Source organism: Haematobia irritans, chromosome 3 (genome assembly GCF_050003625.1).
Source record: "Haematobia irritans isolate KBUSLIRL chromosome 3, ASM5000362v1, whole genome shotgun sequence".
In the NCBI taxonomy this organism is placed as follows: Eukaryota; Metazoa; Arthropoda; class Insecta; order Diptera; family Muscidae; genus Haematobia; species Haematobia irritans.
The window spans coordinates 133,849,577-133,864,002 of record NC_134399.1 but is presented as its reverse complement, the minus strand read 5'-3'; the positions used below and the strand labels follow the sequence as shown (position 1 = coordinate 133,864,002).

At 30.7% G+C, this 14,426-nt stretch overlaps 1 protein-coding gene, 1 long non-coding RNA gene and 1 pseudogene across 2 annotated transcripts; 2 read left to right on the top strand and 1 right to left on the bottom strand.

The window, feature by feature from the left end:
- Positions 1 to 713: 713 nt before the first annotated feature.
- On the bottom strand, positions 714 to 1,216 carry LOC142231644 (uncharacterized). The gene is made up of 2 exons (XR_012720849.1): positions 1,109 to 1,216; positions 714 to 1,044 (listed from the first exon to the last, which is right to left on the bottom strand). It is a non-coding gene; the product is annotated as an uncharacterized LOC142231644 (long non-coding RNA).
- Positions 1,217 to 2,365: 1,149 nt separating this feature from the next.
- LOC142230494 (uncharacterized) lies at positions 2,366 to 3,738 on the top strand. Its single transcript, XM_075301138.1, has 2 exons — positions 2,366 to 2,610; positions 2,687 to 3,738. Exon 2 carries the CDS (start codon positions 3,008 to 3,010, stop codon positions 3,374 to 3,376), a length of 369 nt encoding a protein of 122 aa, XP_075157253.1. The 5' UTR covers positions 2,366 to 2,610; positions 2,687 to 3,007; the 3' UTR covers positions 3,377 to 3,738.
- A 9,134-nt stretch (positions 3,739 to 12,872) lies between these two features.
- LOC142232456 (U5 spliceosomal RNA) lies at positions 12,873 to 12,930 on the top strand (annotated as a pseudogene).
- Positions 12,931 to 14,426: the final 1,496 nt, after the last annotated feature.

The window sequence follows — 14,426 nt, the reverse complement described above, 5'->3', positions numbered from 1 at the left end:
GGATCCCTGGATTCTATTGGCTATATTCATAATAATTTACCGACAGTTTATCGAAGGAATTTGTATGGTAATAATAGGTTTAAAGTTTACGTTAACTTTTATGAATATGGGGGTATATATTTAAATCCCGAATCCCGGGATTTTTATAAATCAATCCCTAATAATGGTACAATCCCAATAAACACAAACGTTTGAAAAATGCTAAATTTCAACAATTTTTCAAACATTTTTTCAAAGGATTAGGGTAATATTCAAGTTGAGAAATTGTTGAGAAAATCGCGTTCTCAACAAAAAACAGACATTACCCTCAACAGTGAAATTCAACACATTAGCAATAATATCTCAAGTGTTATCCTCAAATTGAAATGCATCGCTACTCAATAATTTGTCAAACTATTTTCGATGCGAGTCAAATTCAAAATTAACATCGTTGCAAATACTTTTCAACCTAAATTTGTATGAATGATATCCCCACTTCAAATTGAAAGTCAAAGCCAAAATTCTATGAATTTTGTATAATTTATTCATTTTCATCAAAATAAAATATATAATAATACACTACACTACATAATACACTAAAATACCAATTGATAAATAATAATCTTATTAAACATATCAACAAATAAGAACAAAAAAACAAACAAACAACAAAACTTTAAATATCTTAAACATTATTAGTAAACACTTTTGCATTGATAATTCGTTTTCCTTCCTTTTGGTGTCATAAAACAGCATTAAAATTTATTAACATGCGGGCAAGTTGAAATTAGGAACGTACTGGACCGCGTGTTAGAATTGATTTCCAGCAGAAGGAATTCACAAAATATCCATTTTAAACTGATAATAGCATATGAATTAAACTGATGATGTGATGCCCATTTTCATACAGAAGTTGTTGATTTCAACAATTTGTTGTTTTTAACCATTTTAATTGGTTGCACTTGTAATGTTTCTGGAAAATTTTTCATGTCGATAAGCCACTCATTTTTCATTGGCCAGCTTCTTAATGTTTGCAAGAATGTAGATTCCAAAGATTTTAGTTTTCTGCAAAGAGATTTAAATTTAGTGACTTCTCCAAAGTGTTGATTTAATTTTTCTATTGACGTACCAATTATTATAGACTATTTGAGGCAGTTCCAGTTAATTGTCCACCATTTTTTCATCGGTCAGCGTTTAAATGTTTTCAAGAACGTAGAATCCATAATTTTAATTTTCTGCAAAGAGATATAAATTTAGTGACTTCCTTAAAGTTTTATTTCATTTTTTTATTTTCACTTACCTATTTTTATAAACTATTTGGTTATTTGTCTAAAATTTTCCATTTTATTTTAATTTCTTGCAATTGACCACGAACTTCGTTGCATAAATAAGTATTGAAAACCACATGGTTTTTTCGTTGCATTTTAGGGTAGTGTTTTGTCAAAGTTTTCTCATATTATATTCAACACCTTTTCAAAGATTTCGTCAACATTTTGGCAAATTGGAAGTAATTCGCAAACAATTTGAAGATGTATTGAAGATGAGCTATTTCAAGTCAAGTTGAATTTATGTTGAAAATTATATTTACCCTCAAACTGAAAAGTTGTTGCATTTGAAAAACGCTCATCCTGTGTTTATTGGGAAGCCAACATTTTTCCATCAGCTGTTTTCCTACACTACCTAAAATAGATTTGCCATGCAAAACCAACTGTTGATTGCCTTCAAAGAAACAAGAAGACAATGGTAACTCTGAGTGCGTTAGGAAATTCTCTCTCAGTCTACATTTGGCATCTGTTGAATTTTGTTGTGTTTTCGTTCGGTTGTTGTGTTTCAGTATCTTATGGATTCTTTTTCTATTCACGGACATTTAAAAAATATTTATTTTCGTTTTCATTCACACCAAGTGTTACAAGTGTAATTTTTTGTTGATCTCTCCGCCCCCGCCAGTACAATAAGAAAATGCAACCAACTAGTGGTCGTTGACATACCACAATAACAATAATAAATATGTGCTGCAATTACAGTGTAATAATTATTATCAATGCAAGAGAAATGTTCCAATAAATTGAATTATTTTTTATACATTATCGTTTGATAACAAAAAATTAATAAAATAATAAATGCAATTGTGAACCAAAAGTAAATCTCGGATCCATTCGTGAGCACAATGTCTGCAAAGGTTGGTGCAACAAGTGTTAAGTTATTACCCAGTATTTTCTTATTATTTTTTTAACATAAAACAATATTAAATAATTTGTTCATTGTTTGCATTGTTTGTATAATGTGTTTGTACAATCTCTTTGTTACTGGCACATTGCGGCTAGATCGGATCTTCGTTTTGGCTCTTCCTTGTTATTCTATTTTTAGCATGGGCATATATTTTACTGTTTGTTTTGAACTTTTCTTTTTTATTTATATACTACTCTCTGCCTAAATGAGTGTTGGACATGAAAACAACTGTATATAAAATCGTTGGGTGCCATTTCGATACTTTAATTCCAAAGTGAACTAAATCGAATATCAAATAAATTAAAAAAAAAAATCATAATGGGATTGTTTCACACAAAAACCCTCAATTAAAAGTGCAAAAATATATACAGGGTGGCAGATATGTATTGCAAACAACTTCAGGTTCTTATCATTTGTAAACCATTTGTCTGACAGCTTGCAGACTTGTACCAGTGACAGTTGATTTTATTGTTTACAGGTTTACAAAGTTATTGGTGTTGGAATTCAAGCGTGATAGTATGGTTGCTTTATATTTGGCTGGACAACCGCATATGGCTATCGTTAGAGTCCTCGAATATTTAAATGTGTATAAATCTTTTGCTTCTCGTACCATCACCAGAAAGGATCCGAAAAGTGAAGACCAGATTTGACCAAAAACCGAATATAGATGGAACACTCCTATATACAAAAGAGTTAGGCTGGAATCTGTCAAGGAGTTGCTTGGCTTGAACAAGTGATCAGTTAACGAACCTGTTTTTTACTATGAAAAGCCAAATTGAGCAGTTTATGAACAAACAACATGATCGGTTTTACTTGCCATAGACTTAATTTCATTGACCTTTCATTGGCCATCAGAACTCGCGACGGTAACGATGCGGGCCTCCGTTACATCCAATTTCCTTCCCTCTCGTATTTATCGACCATGGGGTCAAGGGAGCCACCGTGGTGCAATGGTTATCATGCCCGCCTTGCATACGCATGGTCCTGGGTTCGAACCCAGTTTAGACCAAACACCAAAAAGTTTTTCAACGGTGGATTATCCCACCTCAGTAATGCTGGTGACAAAATCCAACAGGACTCAGCAACGAAGAAACGATTAAAAAGGAGGTTCAGCGCTTCATTTCTACAGGATCTCAATCCGTTGGACATGCGCCTGCTGTATTTTTAAAACTCAAGTTGGCACTAAAAATAACAATATGACGATGATCGTCATATTGCAAGACGGTGCTTCGTTAAGAATGGGACTAAACACCGCTGACCCACTTTGGTGTGACGTACCATGGTTTTGTCGCCCGATAGAAGGCCACAATTCATGCCAAGGGTAGCCAATTCAAATAATATTTGGATTAAGTGTTCTAAACAGATTATAAATTTATATTGTTCGATTATATTTTCGATACTATTTTTTATAAAATTTTGTTAAAACGTGTACGGAAAAGTTTTAAAGTATTGCGTACATTGTCATCGTTAACAATTAATTGATTAAAAAATTGACCGTGGCGAAAAGAGTGTTTTTCGTCCATGGTTTGCCACCCGAGCCAAAAGTAATCTACAAAAATTTGGAGCAAATTTTACCAAACAACTACCAAACTAAAATATCTTATTTTGTTAAAATTTTATTTCTATAGTAAACTTTCTCAAATCTTTATTTCTGTAGAAAATTCAACATTTTATTTCTATAGGAAATTTTGTCAAAATTTTATTTCTATAAAAAATTTTATTTCTATAGAAGATTTTGTTAAAATTTTATTTCTATAGAATATTTTGTCAAGATTTTATTTTTATAGGAATTTTTGTCAAAATTTTATTTCTATAGAAAATTTTGTCAAAATTTTATTTTTATAGAAAATTTTGTTAAAATTTTATTTCTATAGAAAATTTTGTCAAATTTTTATTTCTATACAAAATTTTGTTAAAATGTTATTTCTATAGAAAATTTTGTCAAAATTGTATTTCTATAGAAAATTTTGTCAAAATTTTATTTCTATAGAAAATTTTGTCAATTTTTTTTATAGAAAATTTTGTCAAAATTTTATTTCTATAGTAAATTTTGTCAAAATTGTATATCTATAGAAAATTTTGTCAATTTTTTTTTCTATTGAAAATTTTGTCAATTTTTTTTCTATTGAAAATTTTGACAAAATTTTTTTTCTTTTCTATAGAAAATTTGTTAAAATTTTATTTCTGTAAAAAATTTTGTCAAAATTTTATTTCTTTAGAAAATTTTGTCAAAATTTTATTTCTATAGAAAATTTTGTCAGCGTTTTATTTCCAGAGAGAATGTTTTCAAAATTTTATTTCTAGAAAAAATTTATGAAATTGCTCTTAGTTGGAAAGGAATATTTTGCAAAATCTACCAAAACACAAAGAATTCTACCAATCTACTAAACAGTAAGAAATCTATCATTTTTTTGTAGAATTCGTTACGAATCGTGAACTTATTATCTACCTTAACATCTGATTGAATTTTTCAGACCGATATACTAGAATTGAGATTTATTATAAAACGACTTAGCACACCACGGAATTAAGGTATCGATAAGTGTTTTTTTTTATTTGTAATTTTTCCACAGTAGGATCTTGTCGTTATCTACCCTCAATAACGCCAACCAAACAAAAAACGTTGAACAGAAAGCAAATTGAATATATAATATAAGCGTAGAGGGTGGGTTTAACTCCTCCCAGAGAATCCCACTCCAGTAATAATAAGTAGAAAATCTCTGCATCTCTGAAAAATGATACGACCCCAATGATGTACAATGTGAATTTCGATTTTTTGCTTAGTTTTATTTCTTTTATTAAAAGACGAGAGCAGAAGCCATGGAAAAGTAAACTAATGATCAATGTGTTATGATTGTTCATACTGCACCAGGTGAAAAGGGCATAATAACATTGCGATATTCGTGAAAATCTGCCTACCAATAAAGAACAAATAGTGAAGAAATATCGATTCTCTTTATTTGTTATACTTTAACCCGCCAATGTTACAACTTCTTTAAATAGTCTTAAATCTATATACCTATCTTCTCTTTCGACACTGATATGCTATGTTTCTACCGAAATTTTTAACATAATATTTGTTGGTTATAAATAAATTACATTCAATATACAAATAATTCTTGGAACACACATGTTAATAAGATAGAATATAATATTTTTGGGACAAATGGATTTGATCATATAACTTTTAAAGCTTAAATCTAAACATACTACGTTTTGAGGAGAAATTTCGCCCAATAAACTAATTTTTATACAAAGAACGCATATTTCTCTAAGTCATCATTAGCATATATTTTTTTTTATTAATTGTCCTTCACTTATTTAAAAAAAGTTTAAAGATATCCAGATCTGTTCTGATCAGATATTGCAATATTTTAGATATGGATGGAGAAACTACCATGTAATCAGCATTAGAGGTGTGCGTGTGAAACGCGTGAATCACGTGAGTCGTGAACAAAATTTGAAGGAACTCTCGTGAATGTGCGTGAATGGGACTAAAATGAATATGTCGTGCGTGAGAAATAAAATCGGTTCGTAAGTGTGCGTGAATAAAATTTCTGCAAAATCACGCTCACGAAAAAAATCAATATTTAATTCATACTCGTATGTCAATTGAAATTAATTTAGCTCCCGAACTATATTTTATTTTTGAATTTTGTTACCTTTGCTGGTTTCCATTTGTAAAATGTCGTGAGTCTCGTGAATTTGTCATTAATCACGTGAATTGTCGCGAATCGTGCGTGAGTGTGAGTCTTTAAAAGTACTTCGTGCGTGAGTACTGGTTTTCATTTCGTGAATGTGCGTGAGCGGGACTGGCTACCACACGTACCGTGCGTGAATAAACATTTTGCTTCGTGAATGTGAGTGAAATTTTAGTCACGCGCACACCTCTAAATCAGCATACATATTGTATAAAAAATGCTACCGCTTCGCTAGAGGTTGATGAACACACTCATTTTATTTTTAATTTTTCTTTCTTACTTGCTATCTTACAAACTATTTCTTAACCTAGTCCCACACTACTTTCTCTTATCATGCCATAAAACTAACATGAGAACATATATCCTGGAAATTCCTTACATTTAACTCTAGGCACTAATTATCGTAGCGTATACACAAAAGATCGTGCACACATGGAAAAACAATAATTTAAATCTAGGATGTTAGAACTGTTCACCCAATCTCTAAATTCTACCATGTGTTTGCTTACGATAAAGGATGGTTGAGAAATTGAAACACATATGTTTGCTGTTTTAACAGAAAAAGCAAAAAATACCAATTTTAACTAACACCTATCTGGGCAACATTTTGATAGAATTCAATCAATCAGAGCTCTAGTTTTCAAAACAAAAAAATTAACATTATTAAAATAAAAAAACTTACACTAAAAAAGAATTTGAAACACATGAAGGTTTTGAAATTATCAGTAGACTGATGAAAATAGCATAAAGCTAGAGAAATAATTCAGTTCATTCCGTTAAAAGTGAGAAAGGTAAATGGAGACATTTCTAAGATGGTGAGGTAGCGATCTCTCAAAATCAAGATTGTGAAAATTTTGCAAAAGCACATGTGTATTTTCAGTCGTATTCAAAAAGCTATTGAGTGATGTTGATATATGGCCTGCATCAAATACAATGGTAAGCCGAATTACACCACACACAAAAAAAAAAATACAAGCATCAAAAGTTAAGAAAGTTGTCATGCTACCTATCCCATATGACTTATTTATTTGAAGATATAGTGTGAAAATTTAAAGAACAATTCAATAACAGATATATTAAGTAACGTTTAAGCGACATATTATTAAAAAATCTATGAATGTATCATCGTTTAATTTTGTCGAAAATACGTATTTGATTTCTCCAAAACTCTGTTTTTTTGATGTATGCATTCTTTATTCCATGTGCGCTAATTAATAACTCAATTAACATATAGGTGTAATATATTCATTCGCAAATTATTTACTGAGTGTCTTAAACAAATTGTAAATCTGAAAATTGCTATTGTTCTTCTTGGTAGATTTTTTTTTAAATAATATTTTTTTAATATTGGTGCACTTCCAACTTGCTCATGTTGGCTATTCTGCGTGTTTCCTTTACAAGAATTTGAGAGAAGGTATTTAAAAAAACATCGTAAATACAAATAATAGCATTTCTCGTGTAATTTAGGAGCCCACAGCGTGCATTGCGTATAAGAATTTTTTCTAATAACAAATTAAAGTTTTTAGTTTCTCATTGCTTAAGATGAGTTTTCCCAAAATGTTGAATATTATTTTATACTAGCGTAAACCTGCCCGCTTCGCTGCGCCTTCCGAAGCATATTTGGAGGAATAATTTGTGTTAACTTAGTCAACTATATCCTTCGTGCAGAAAACAAATTCGAAAAGATTTGAATTCTTTTAAACAAATCGGACTACTTGATTTTTCGTTTATAGGTACATATACGGCGGGAGAGGGTGTGCCTTCTTCTATATTTCTTGTGAATTTTAAGTGTGGTTTGTCAAGGAAAGGTATCCTTCTCCTCAACATATCTGAAAATTAAGCACTATATTATAATAACATACAAAGAATTACTGTTTCCCATCCAATAAATCGGAAAAAGCAAAAATAGTAAAAAATTTTACCACATTAACATTTGCTAAAATGCTGGAAAATGATGCAACCTCTACGTTTGCTGCCAATTCCATGTAAATTTAAGTTCTTTACTAAAAAGAAGTCTGGCAGAAGCCTGTGCAAAAATCATAAAATTATGTACCGAGTTCCCATTTACGGACAACCCTCTACTTTCAATTTAAGAAAAAAAAAAAACGGACAAAAGGGAACCCTCCCCCACCTTCGCTCCACTCCGACCTGATATCGGACTATCACATACCCTATATTAATTTAACAACTACCCAATGGTCCCTACAAATTCTATCGAAGTAAATCGACAAAGTTTATTTCAATTTTCCCCTTCCCCAACCAGATATCGAAAAATCATATACTAATTTAAAACTCGTGTATAAATTTAATCACCTCTTCCCACGTTCCCTGTAAATTTCATGTAGATCGGCGATGTTTAAATTTTGCTCTATTGTTTTAAAGGGACGTCACTTTCCCCGATACAATATCGACAAACACCGTAGTGAATAGCACCCCTAACCTTCCCTGAAAATTCTTGAAACTTTCCTTCAAGTGTGGGGGGGGGGGGGGGGGAAAGGAAGTGCCCTCTTCGTTCATAACCTTCCCCCACTGCCTATGTAAATTTCAAGAAAACTTAAGAATTGTTTTTTTTTTCAGTTTTAGAGGAGGACCTCCTCCCCGACTAAATATCGAAAAGTCATGTAGCGTATCTTTTGTAAACGTCCCAGAAAATGTCAAGCAAATTATAAGCCTAAAAGGGTGGCCTCTCTTCCGTCCAAATATCACAAAATCAAGTATCAACTATTAATATCGTAACCTCTCCCCAGTCCTCTGTAAATTTCAAGTAATTCGGTAAAAGTTTAATTGTTTCTCTGTATGTACTTAAGAAAAGCGGATGTCTCCCTATGCCCTTTTATTTTTATTAAAAAATCAAGAACCTGATATAAATTTCAAAACCCATTTTTTTCGTAAAATTTCAATCGGGGGAGTTTAGTTTTGTTTGTACTTTCAAACAAAAAAATTCGGGCCAAGGGGTGGTCCCCCTCCCCAACCAAATATCGAAAAATAATGTAGCGGATTTTTGTCTAGATGCCAACCCCAACATTCAATGAAAATTTCAAGCAAATCGCATAATTTTGTTCCAAGTTTCAAAAAGTAGGGCAAGGGGGAGGTCCCCCTCCCCATCCACATATGAAATCATCGGGTACCCCATATTAATTCCATATCCTCACCACATGTTCTCTGTAAATCGCAGATAATTTAGAGAATTTTAGTTTTTTCACTGTACTTAAAAAAAAGTCGAACAAAGGGGAGGCCCCCCTCCGCCACCAAATATCGAAATAAAAAGTAGCGGATCTTTGTCTAGATGCCAACCCCAATCTTCAATGAAAATTTCAAGCAAATCAGTCAACTTTGGTCTAATTTTCAAAAAGTCGGACAAAGGGGAGGTTCCTCTCCGCGACCATATGTCAAAATATGAGGTACCCTATTTTCAGCACATGAGTGCACCCCACGATCTCTGAAAGTTTCAAGTAAATCAGTTCAGCCGTTTTCGCGCCAACCCGGAACATACAAATAAACAAACAAACAAACAAATAAGCAAACATAATTTGAATTTTATATATATAGAAGATAGAAGATGTATTTATATTTTATTTTAATTTATATTTATATTTATATTTTTATTTTAGTTTTAAATTTCCAGCTTTCATACCTAGGTTAGGTAAGTTTAGGTATAGTGGCAGCCCGATATTCCAGACTCGCTTAGACTATTCAGTCCATTACGATACCACAGTGGTGAGCTGAACCTCTGCTGCCCGATTCTATGTTAAGCTCAATGACAAGGGACCTCTTTTTTATAGCCGAGTCCGAACTGCATTCCATATTGCATTCAAACCACTTAGAGAAGCTTTGAATCACTCAGAAATGTTACCAGCATTACTGAGAGGGTATAATCCACCGCTGAAAAACTTTTTGGTGTTTGGTCGAACCCACGACCCTGTCTATGCAAGGCGGGCATGCTAACCATTGCATTACGATGCTTCCCCACCTAGCGATAACTTACACTGAAAAAACAATGAACCCACCATGAAGAAGATTTTTGGTTAATTGTAGAAAATTTAGATTATTTTTAGAAATTTTTAACTAAACAGTATTACAAACGCTGACATCACGCCGATATCACAAAAATAAGTAAACATTTTTCAACAAATTCAAGAAAATTTATTTTTTATTTATTTTTATTTTCATCATGTAATTTGAAGCCACATAGTGGTCAATTTATATAAATTACAACGGACTACTAACTATGAATAAAGTACAATTCAAGTTATGACAATATGAGAACATATGCGTGTATATAATAAATATAAATGTGTATAAGATAGTATAAAAATAAATTAATTAATAATATGAAATATGACAAAATATTTTAGGTTCCCAATATAATTAAAAGAAGACAAAATAAGAAAAGATTATTATTGATTTAGTAAATCAACCACAACAAAGCAACACTACTAACACGAGGTTAGATAACCTTCATGTAGGCGATCCAAGATGATCAAGTAATTTTTTTCGATAAGTCGAATCAGAAATCGAATCAGAGTCGAATCAGAAATCGAGAAATCCTTTAAGTTAGTAGGGAGACAATTATATGATCTGGCGATTCTAGACTGAAATGACTTGTCCATATAACCTCTGGCAAGCGGCATAACAATCTGATTTCGCCGCGAGCGGCCAAAAGAAAATAAGTCCACGAGAAATCGAGGTGACTGAGCACTGAAAATCTTGTGGAAAAGAACAAGTGACGTGAACTCAATAAAACTAGAAAATGGGCACCCAAGGAACTCCTGGACATGAGGAGAAATATGGTCATATCGACGAAGTGAATATAGATAACGGACTATTCTATGAATTGCTAGTTTAACCTCCCTTATGTTACCAGCATTTGTGCCACAAAATACCTCAATACATTTTATTAGACATAATTAATTTTTTTCACGTGTTAAAGAAAATTTTGCAGTTTGAAGGAAAAAAATTAGAGTTCAAAATTGCAAGTATGTCTTTAGTGTCATACGATGGGTGCATTTTTAATAAAATTTACAAATTTAAAGAAATAATGAACTATTTTGCGAGAAGTACGAATTTAGTTAATCTTTATGCTTCATTTGTGTATAATTTTTTCCTCCGGTTTAGTTAATTTAGCTAACGTGCGCAAAAACTTATTAAATTCATGGAAACTTTCTTAAAACCTAATAATTCCATGAACTAAAATAGAATTAAATCAGCTTTAGTGAAATATAGGGTTCACTTTTTTTTGAGTTTAGTATTAGACAGTGTTAACTTACACACAAAAAAATTTTTTTCTGATTTAATCACGAAATTAATTGATCCAATTAATTTTTAATTGAAATGTCTTCAATCACAGAAATGATAGTATCAATTAAAAAATTAATTGAAGGTCAATTAAAAAGTTAATTGATCCAATTAAAAAATTAATTGATACTATTATTTTTGTGATTGATTTTTGTTTCAATTAAAAAATTTGTTGAATCAATTAAATTTTTAATTGAATATTTTTTAAAACTCAATTAAAATTGCAATTGGAAAATTTTTCGTGAATTTTTTTGTGTGTAGTTGCACATTTTTTTCTGTGTGTTCTGGATAAATACTTTTTTTGTTCTTTAATGTTGTTTATGAAAAGAGCTATTTTTAGTATCTTTGGTTAACATAAAAAGCTTATACAAATCAAATAACTTGATCTTATCTTATCAAATTTCCTCAGAAGCCCATCGGTAATTCCTAAATGAATAAAGCAATGAATTTAATTGACATTTAAATAAAGCAAAATAAGATTGTACACTTTCCTACATGAAAGGTCGAGAAGATACAAGCCACACGGTGGTCCAAAATTATACGATATAATTTGTACATCAGCAATCTGCACATTTCTTAAATAATACAAAATATATTGGTCATTATTTATTTAGTTTAGAATATCTAACTTAGTTATTGTGAATTTGTATTTGTTCTGGTACACACATGTATCAATTTCGTGAGGTGTCACACTTATGAGGTGTTGTGGGCTACACTTTGCACCGTCACAGAACTGAGACCATATACGAACACCAAGTACCTAATTTCTGCCAGAACGGATAAGATTTGTCCCTCCATGAGCATCCGCAAGCAAAATCTGGAGGTCTTGGGGTTTATATGGGGGCTAAATATAATTATGGCCCATATCGACCAATTTTTTTCATGGTTGATAGATGCCATATATTAAATTTCAACCGGATCGGATTAAATTTGCTTTTCTCAGAGGCTCAGCAAGCCAAATCTGGGGGTCGGTTTGTATGGGGGCTATACGTAAAAGTGGCACGGATGACACAGTTAATATAATTCTAAAAATGGTAGATTTTTTACTGTTTGGTAGATTAGTAGAATTCTTGATGCTTTGCTAGATTTTGAAAATATTCCTCTCTAAGAGCTACTTCACAAATTTTCGATAAAAAATTAACAAAATTTTCTAAAGACATAGAATTTTGACAAAATTGTATTTCTTTAGAAAATTTCCTTTAGAAATAAAATGTTGACAAAATTTCCCATAGAAATATAATTTTGGCAAAATTTTCTATACAAATAAAATTTTGACAAATTTTCCTAGAGAAATAAAATTTGGGGAAAATTTTCAATAGAAAAAAAAATTGAAAAAATTTCCTATAGAAATGAAAATTCGATAAAAAAATTGTACAAAATTTCCTTTGTAAATAAAATTTTAACAAAATTTCCTATAGAAAAAAAATGTTGACAACTTTTTCTATAGAAATAAAGTTTTGACAAAATTTATTATGGAAATAAAATTTTGACATAATTACCTATAAAAATAAAATTTTGACAAAATTATTATAGAAATAAAATTTTGACAAATTATTATAGAAATAAAATTTTGACAAAATTTTATATAGAAATAAAATTTTGACAAAATTTCCTATAGAAAAAAAAATTTGACAAAATTTCCTATAAAAATAAAATTTTGACAAAATTTCCTATTCAGTTGTCGAATAAATCTTTCGCCTTTTACTAAAGATTTCCGTGGAGAGGAGCAGGCCTTCCATTAGGAGGGCCATAATTAATAAATTTCAAATACATAGTGGTATTAAATTGTGTGGGCAGTGATGCCAATTTGGTGCTTTTAGCACCAAATTTAGTTCTTTTTGATTTCTAAAAAGCACCAAAAATTGTCTTTTAAAAAAAGCACCATATTGGTGCTTTCTGGCATTTTCATTTAGTGCTTTTTGATGCTTTTTTCATTTTGAACTTTATTGCCAAATATAGAATTTGATTGTTATAATGGTGGTATTGATTATTTTTTAATTAGTATTGTTCTTTAGGGTATTCCGTAGAAAAGTCTGGCGACGAATGCTGAATTTTGGAACTTGATAAAGATGTCATTAAAAACGTTTATATAAAATTCACAAAAGCACGCACAACTGAAATAAAATGTGGACAAAATTTCCCATAGAAATAAAATTTTGACAACTTTTTCTATAGAAATAAAGTTTTGACAAAATTTCCTATGGAAATAAAATTTTGACATAATTACCTATAAAAATAAAATTTTGACAAAATTATTATAGAAATAAAATTTTGACAAAATTATTATAGAAATAAAATTTTGACAAAATTTTATATAGAAATAAAATTTTGACAAAATTTTATATAGAAATAAAATTTTGACAAAATTTCCTATAAAAATAAAATTTTGACAAAATTTCCTATACGAGTAGAAATAAAATGTTGACAAAATTTCCTATATACATTTTGGAAAATTTTCTACAAAAATAAAATGTTGACAAAATTTTCGATAGAAATAAAATTTTGACAAAATTTTCTATATAAATAAAATTTTGGCAAAATTTTCTATAGAAATAAATTTTGACCAAATTTTGTATAGAAATAAAATTTTGGAAAAATTTTCTATAGAAATAAAATGTTGACAAAATCTTCTATTGAAATAAAATGTTTACAAAATTTCCTATAGAAATCGATTGTAAGTTATCCCTTGTTGATGCAAGCTAAAATCGGCAAAACATTTAAAATTCGAAACATTTGCAATTCAAAAGAAAAAAGTTTTGAGCCGGAGCCATTTCGAACACTGGTTCATACCACAAAAATGTGATGAAAAACTTGAATATAAGACATTTTTAATTTTGGTAAAATTTTCTTCACATTTTGGTTATTTTTGGTAGGAGTGGCAACCGTGAAAAGTGGTCCAATATGGCCAAGTTGCAAGTCGATAGCTTGTTTCGTTTCAACAGATGCACGGACGGACGCACTCCGCTAGATCGAGTAAGAATTTCACCACGAAACAGAGTACATATACTTTAGTGTGTAAATATAACCATAGCGATAGGCGGTGGGCGAACACTTATTTACGTGTATTTCTTATGGGAAGCCCAAAATCCGCGACGGAATACAGTGACGGCTAGCGGCGTGTCGCTAAATTAAAACTTATTTTGTGTGTAAATATAACCATAGCGATAGGCGGTAGGCGAACACTTATTTACGTGTATTTCTTATGGGAAGCCCAAAATCCGC

What these genes read in the sequence shown, in the direction of transcription:
- LOC142230494 (XM_075301138.1), top strand. Translation starts at nt 3,008, where the DNA reads ATGATCGGTTTTACTTGCCATAGACTTAATTTCATTGACCTTTCATTG.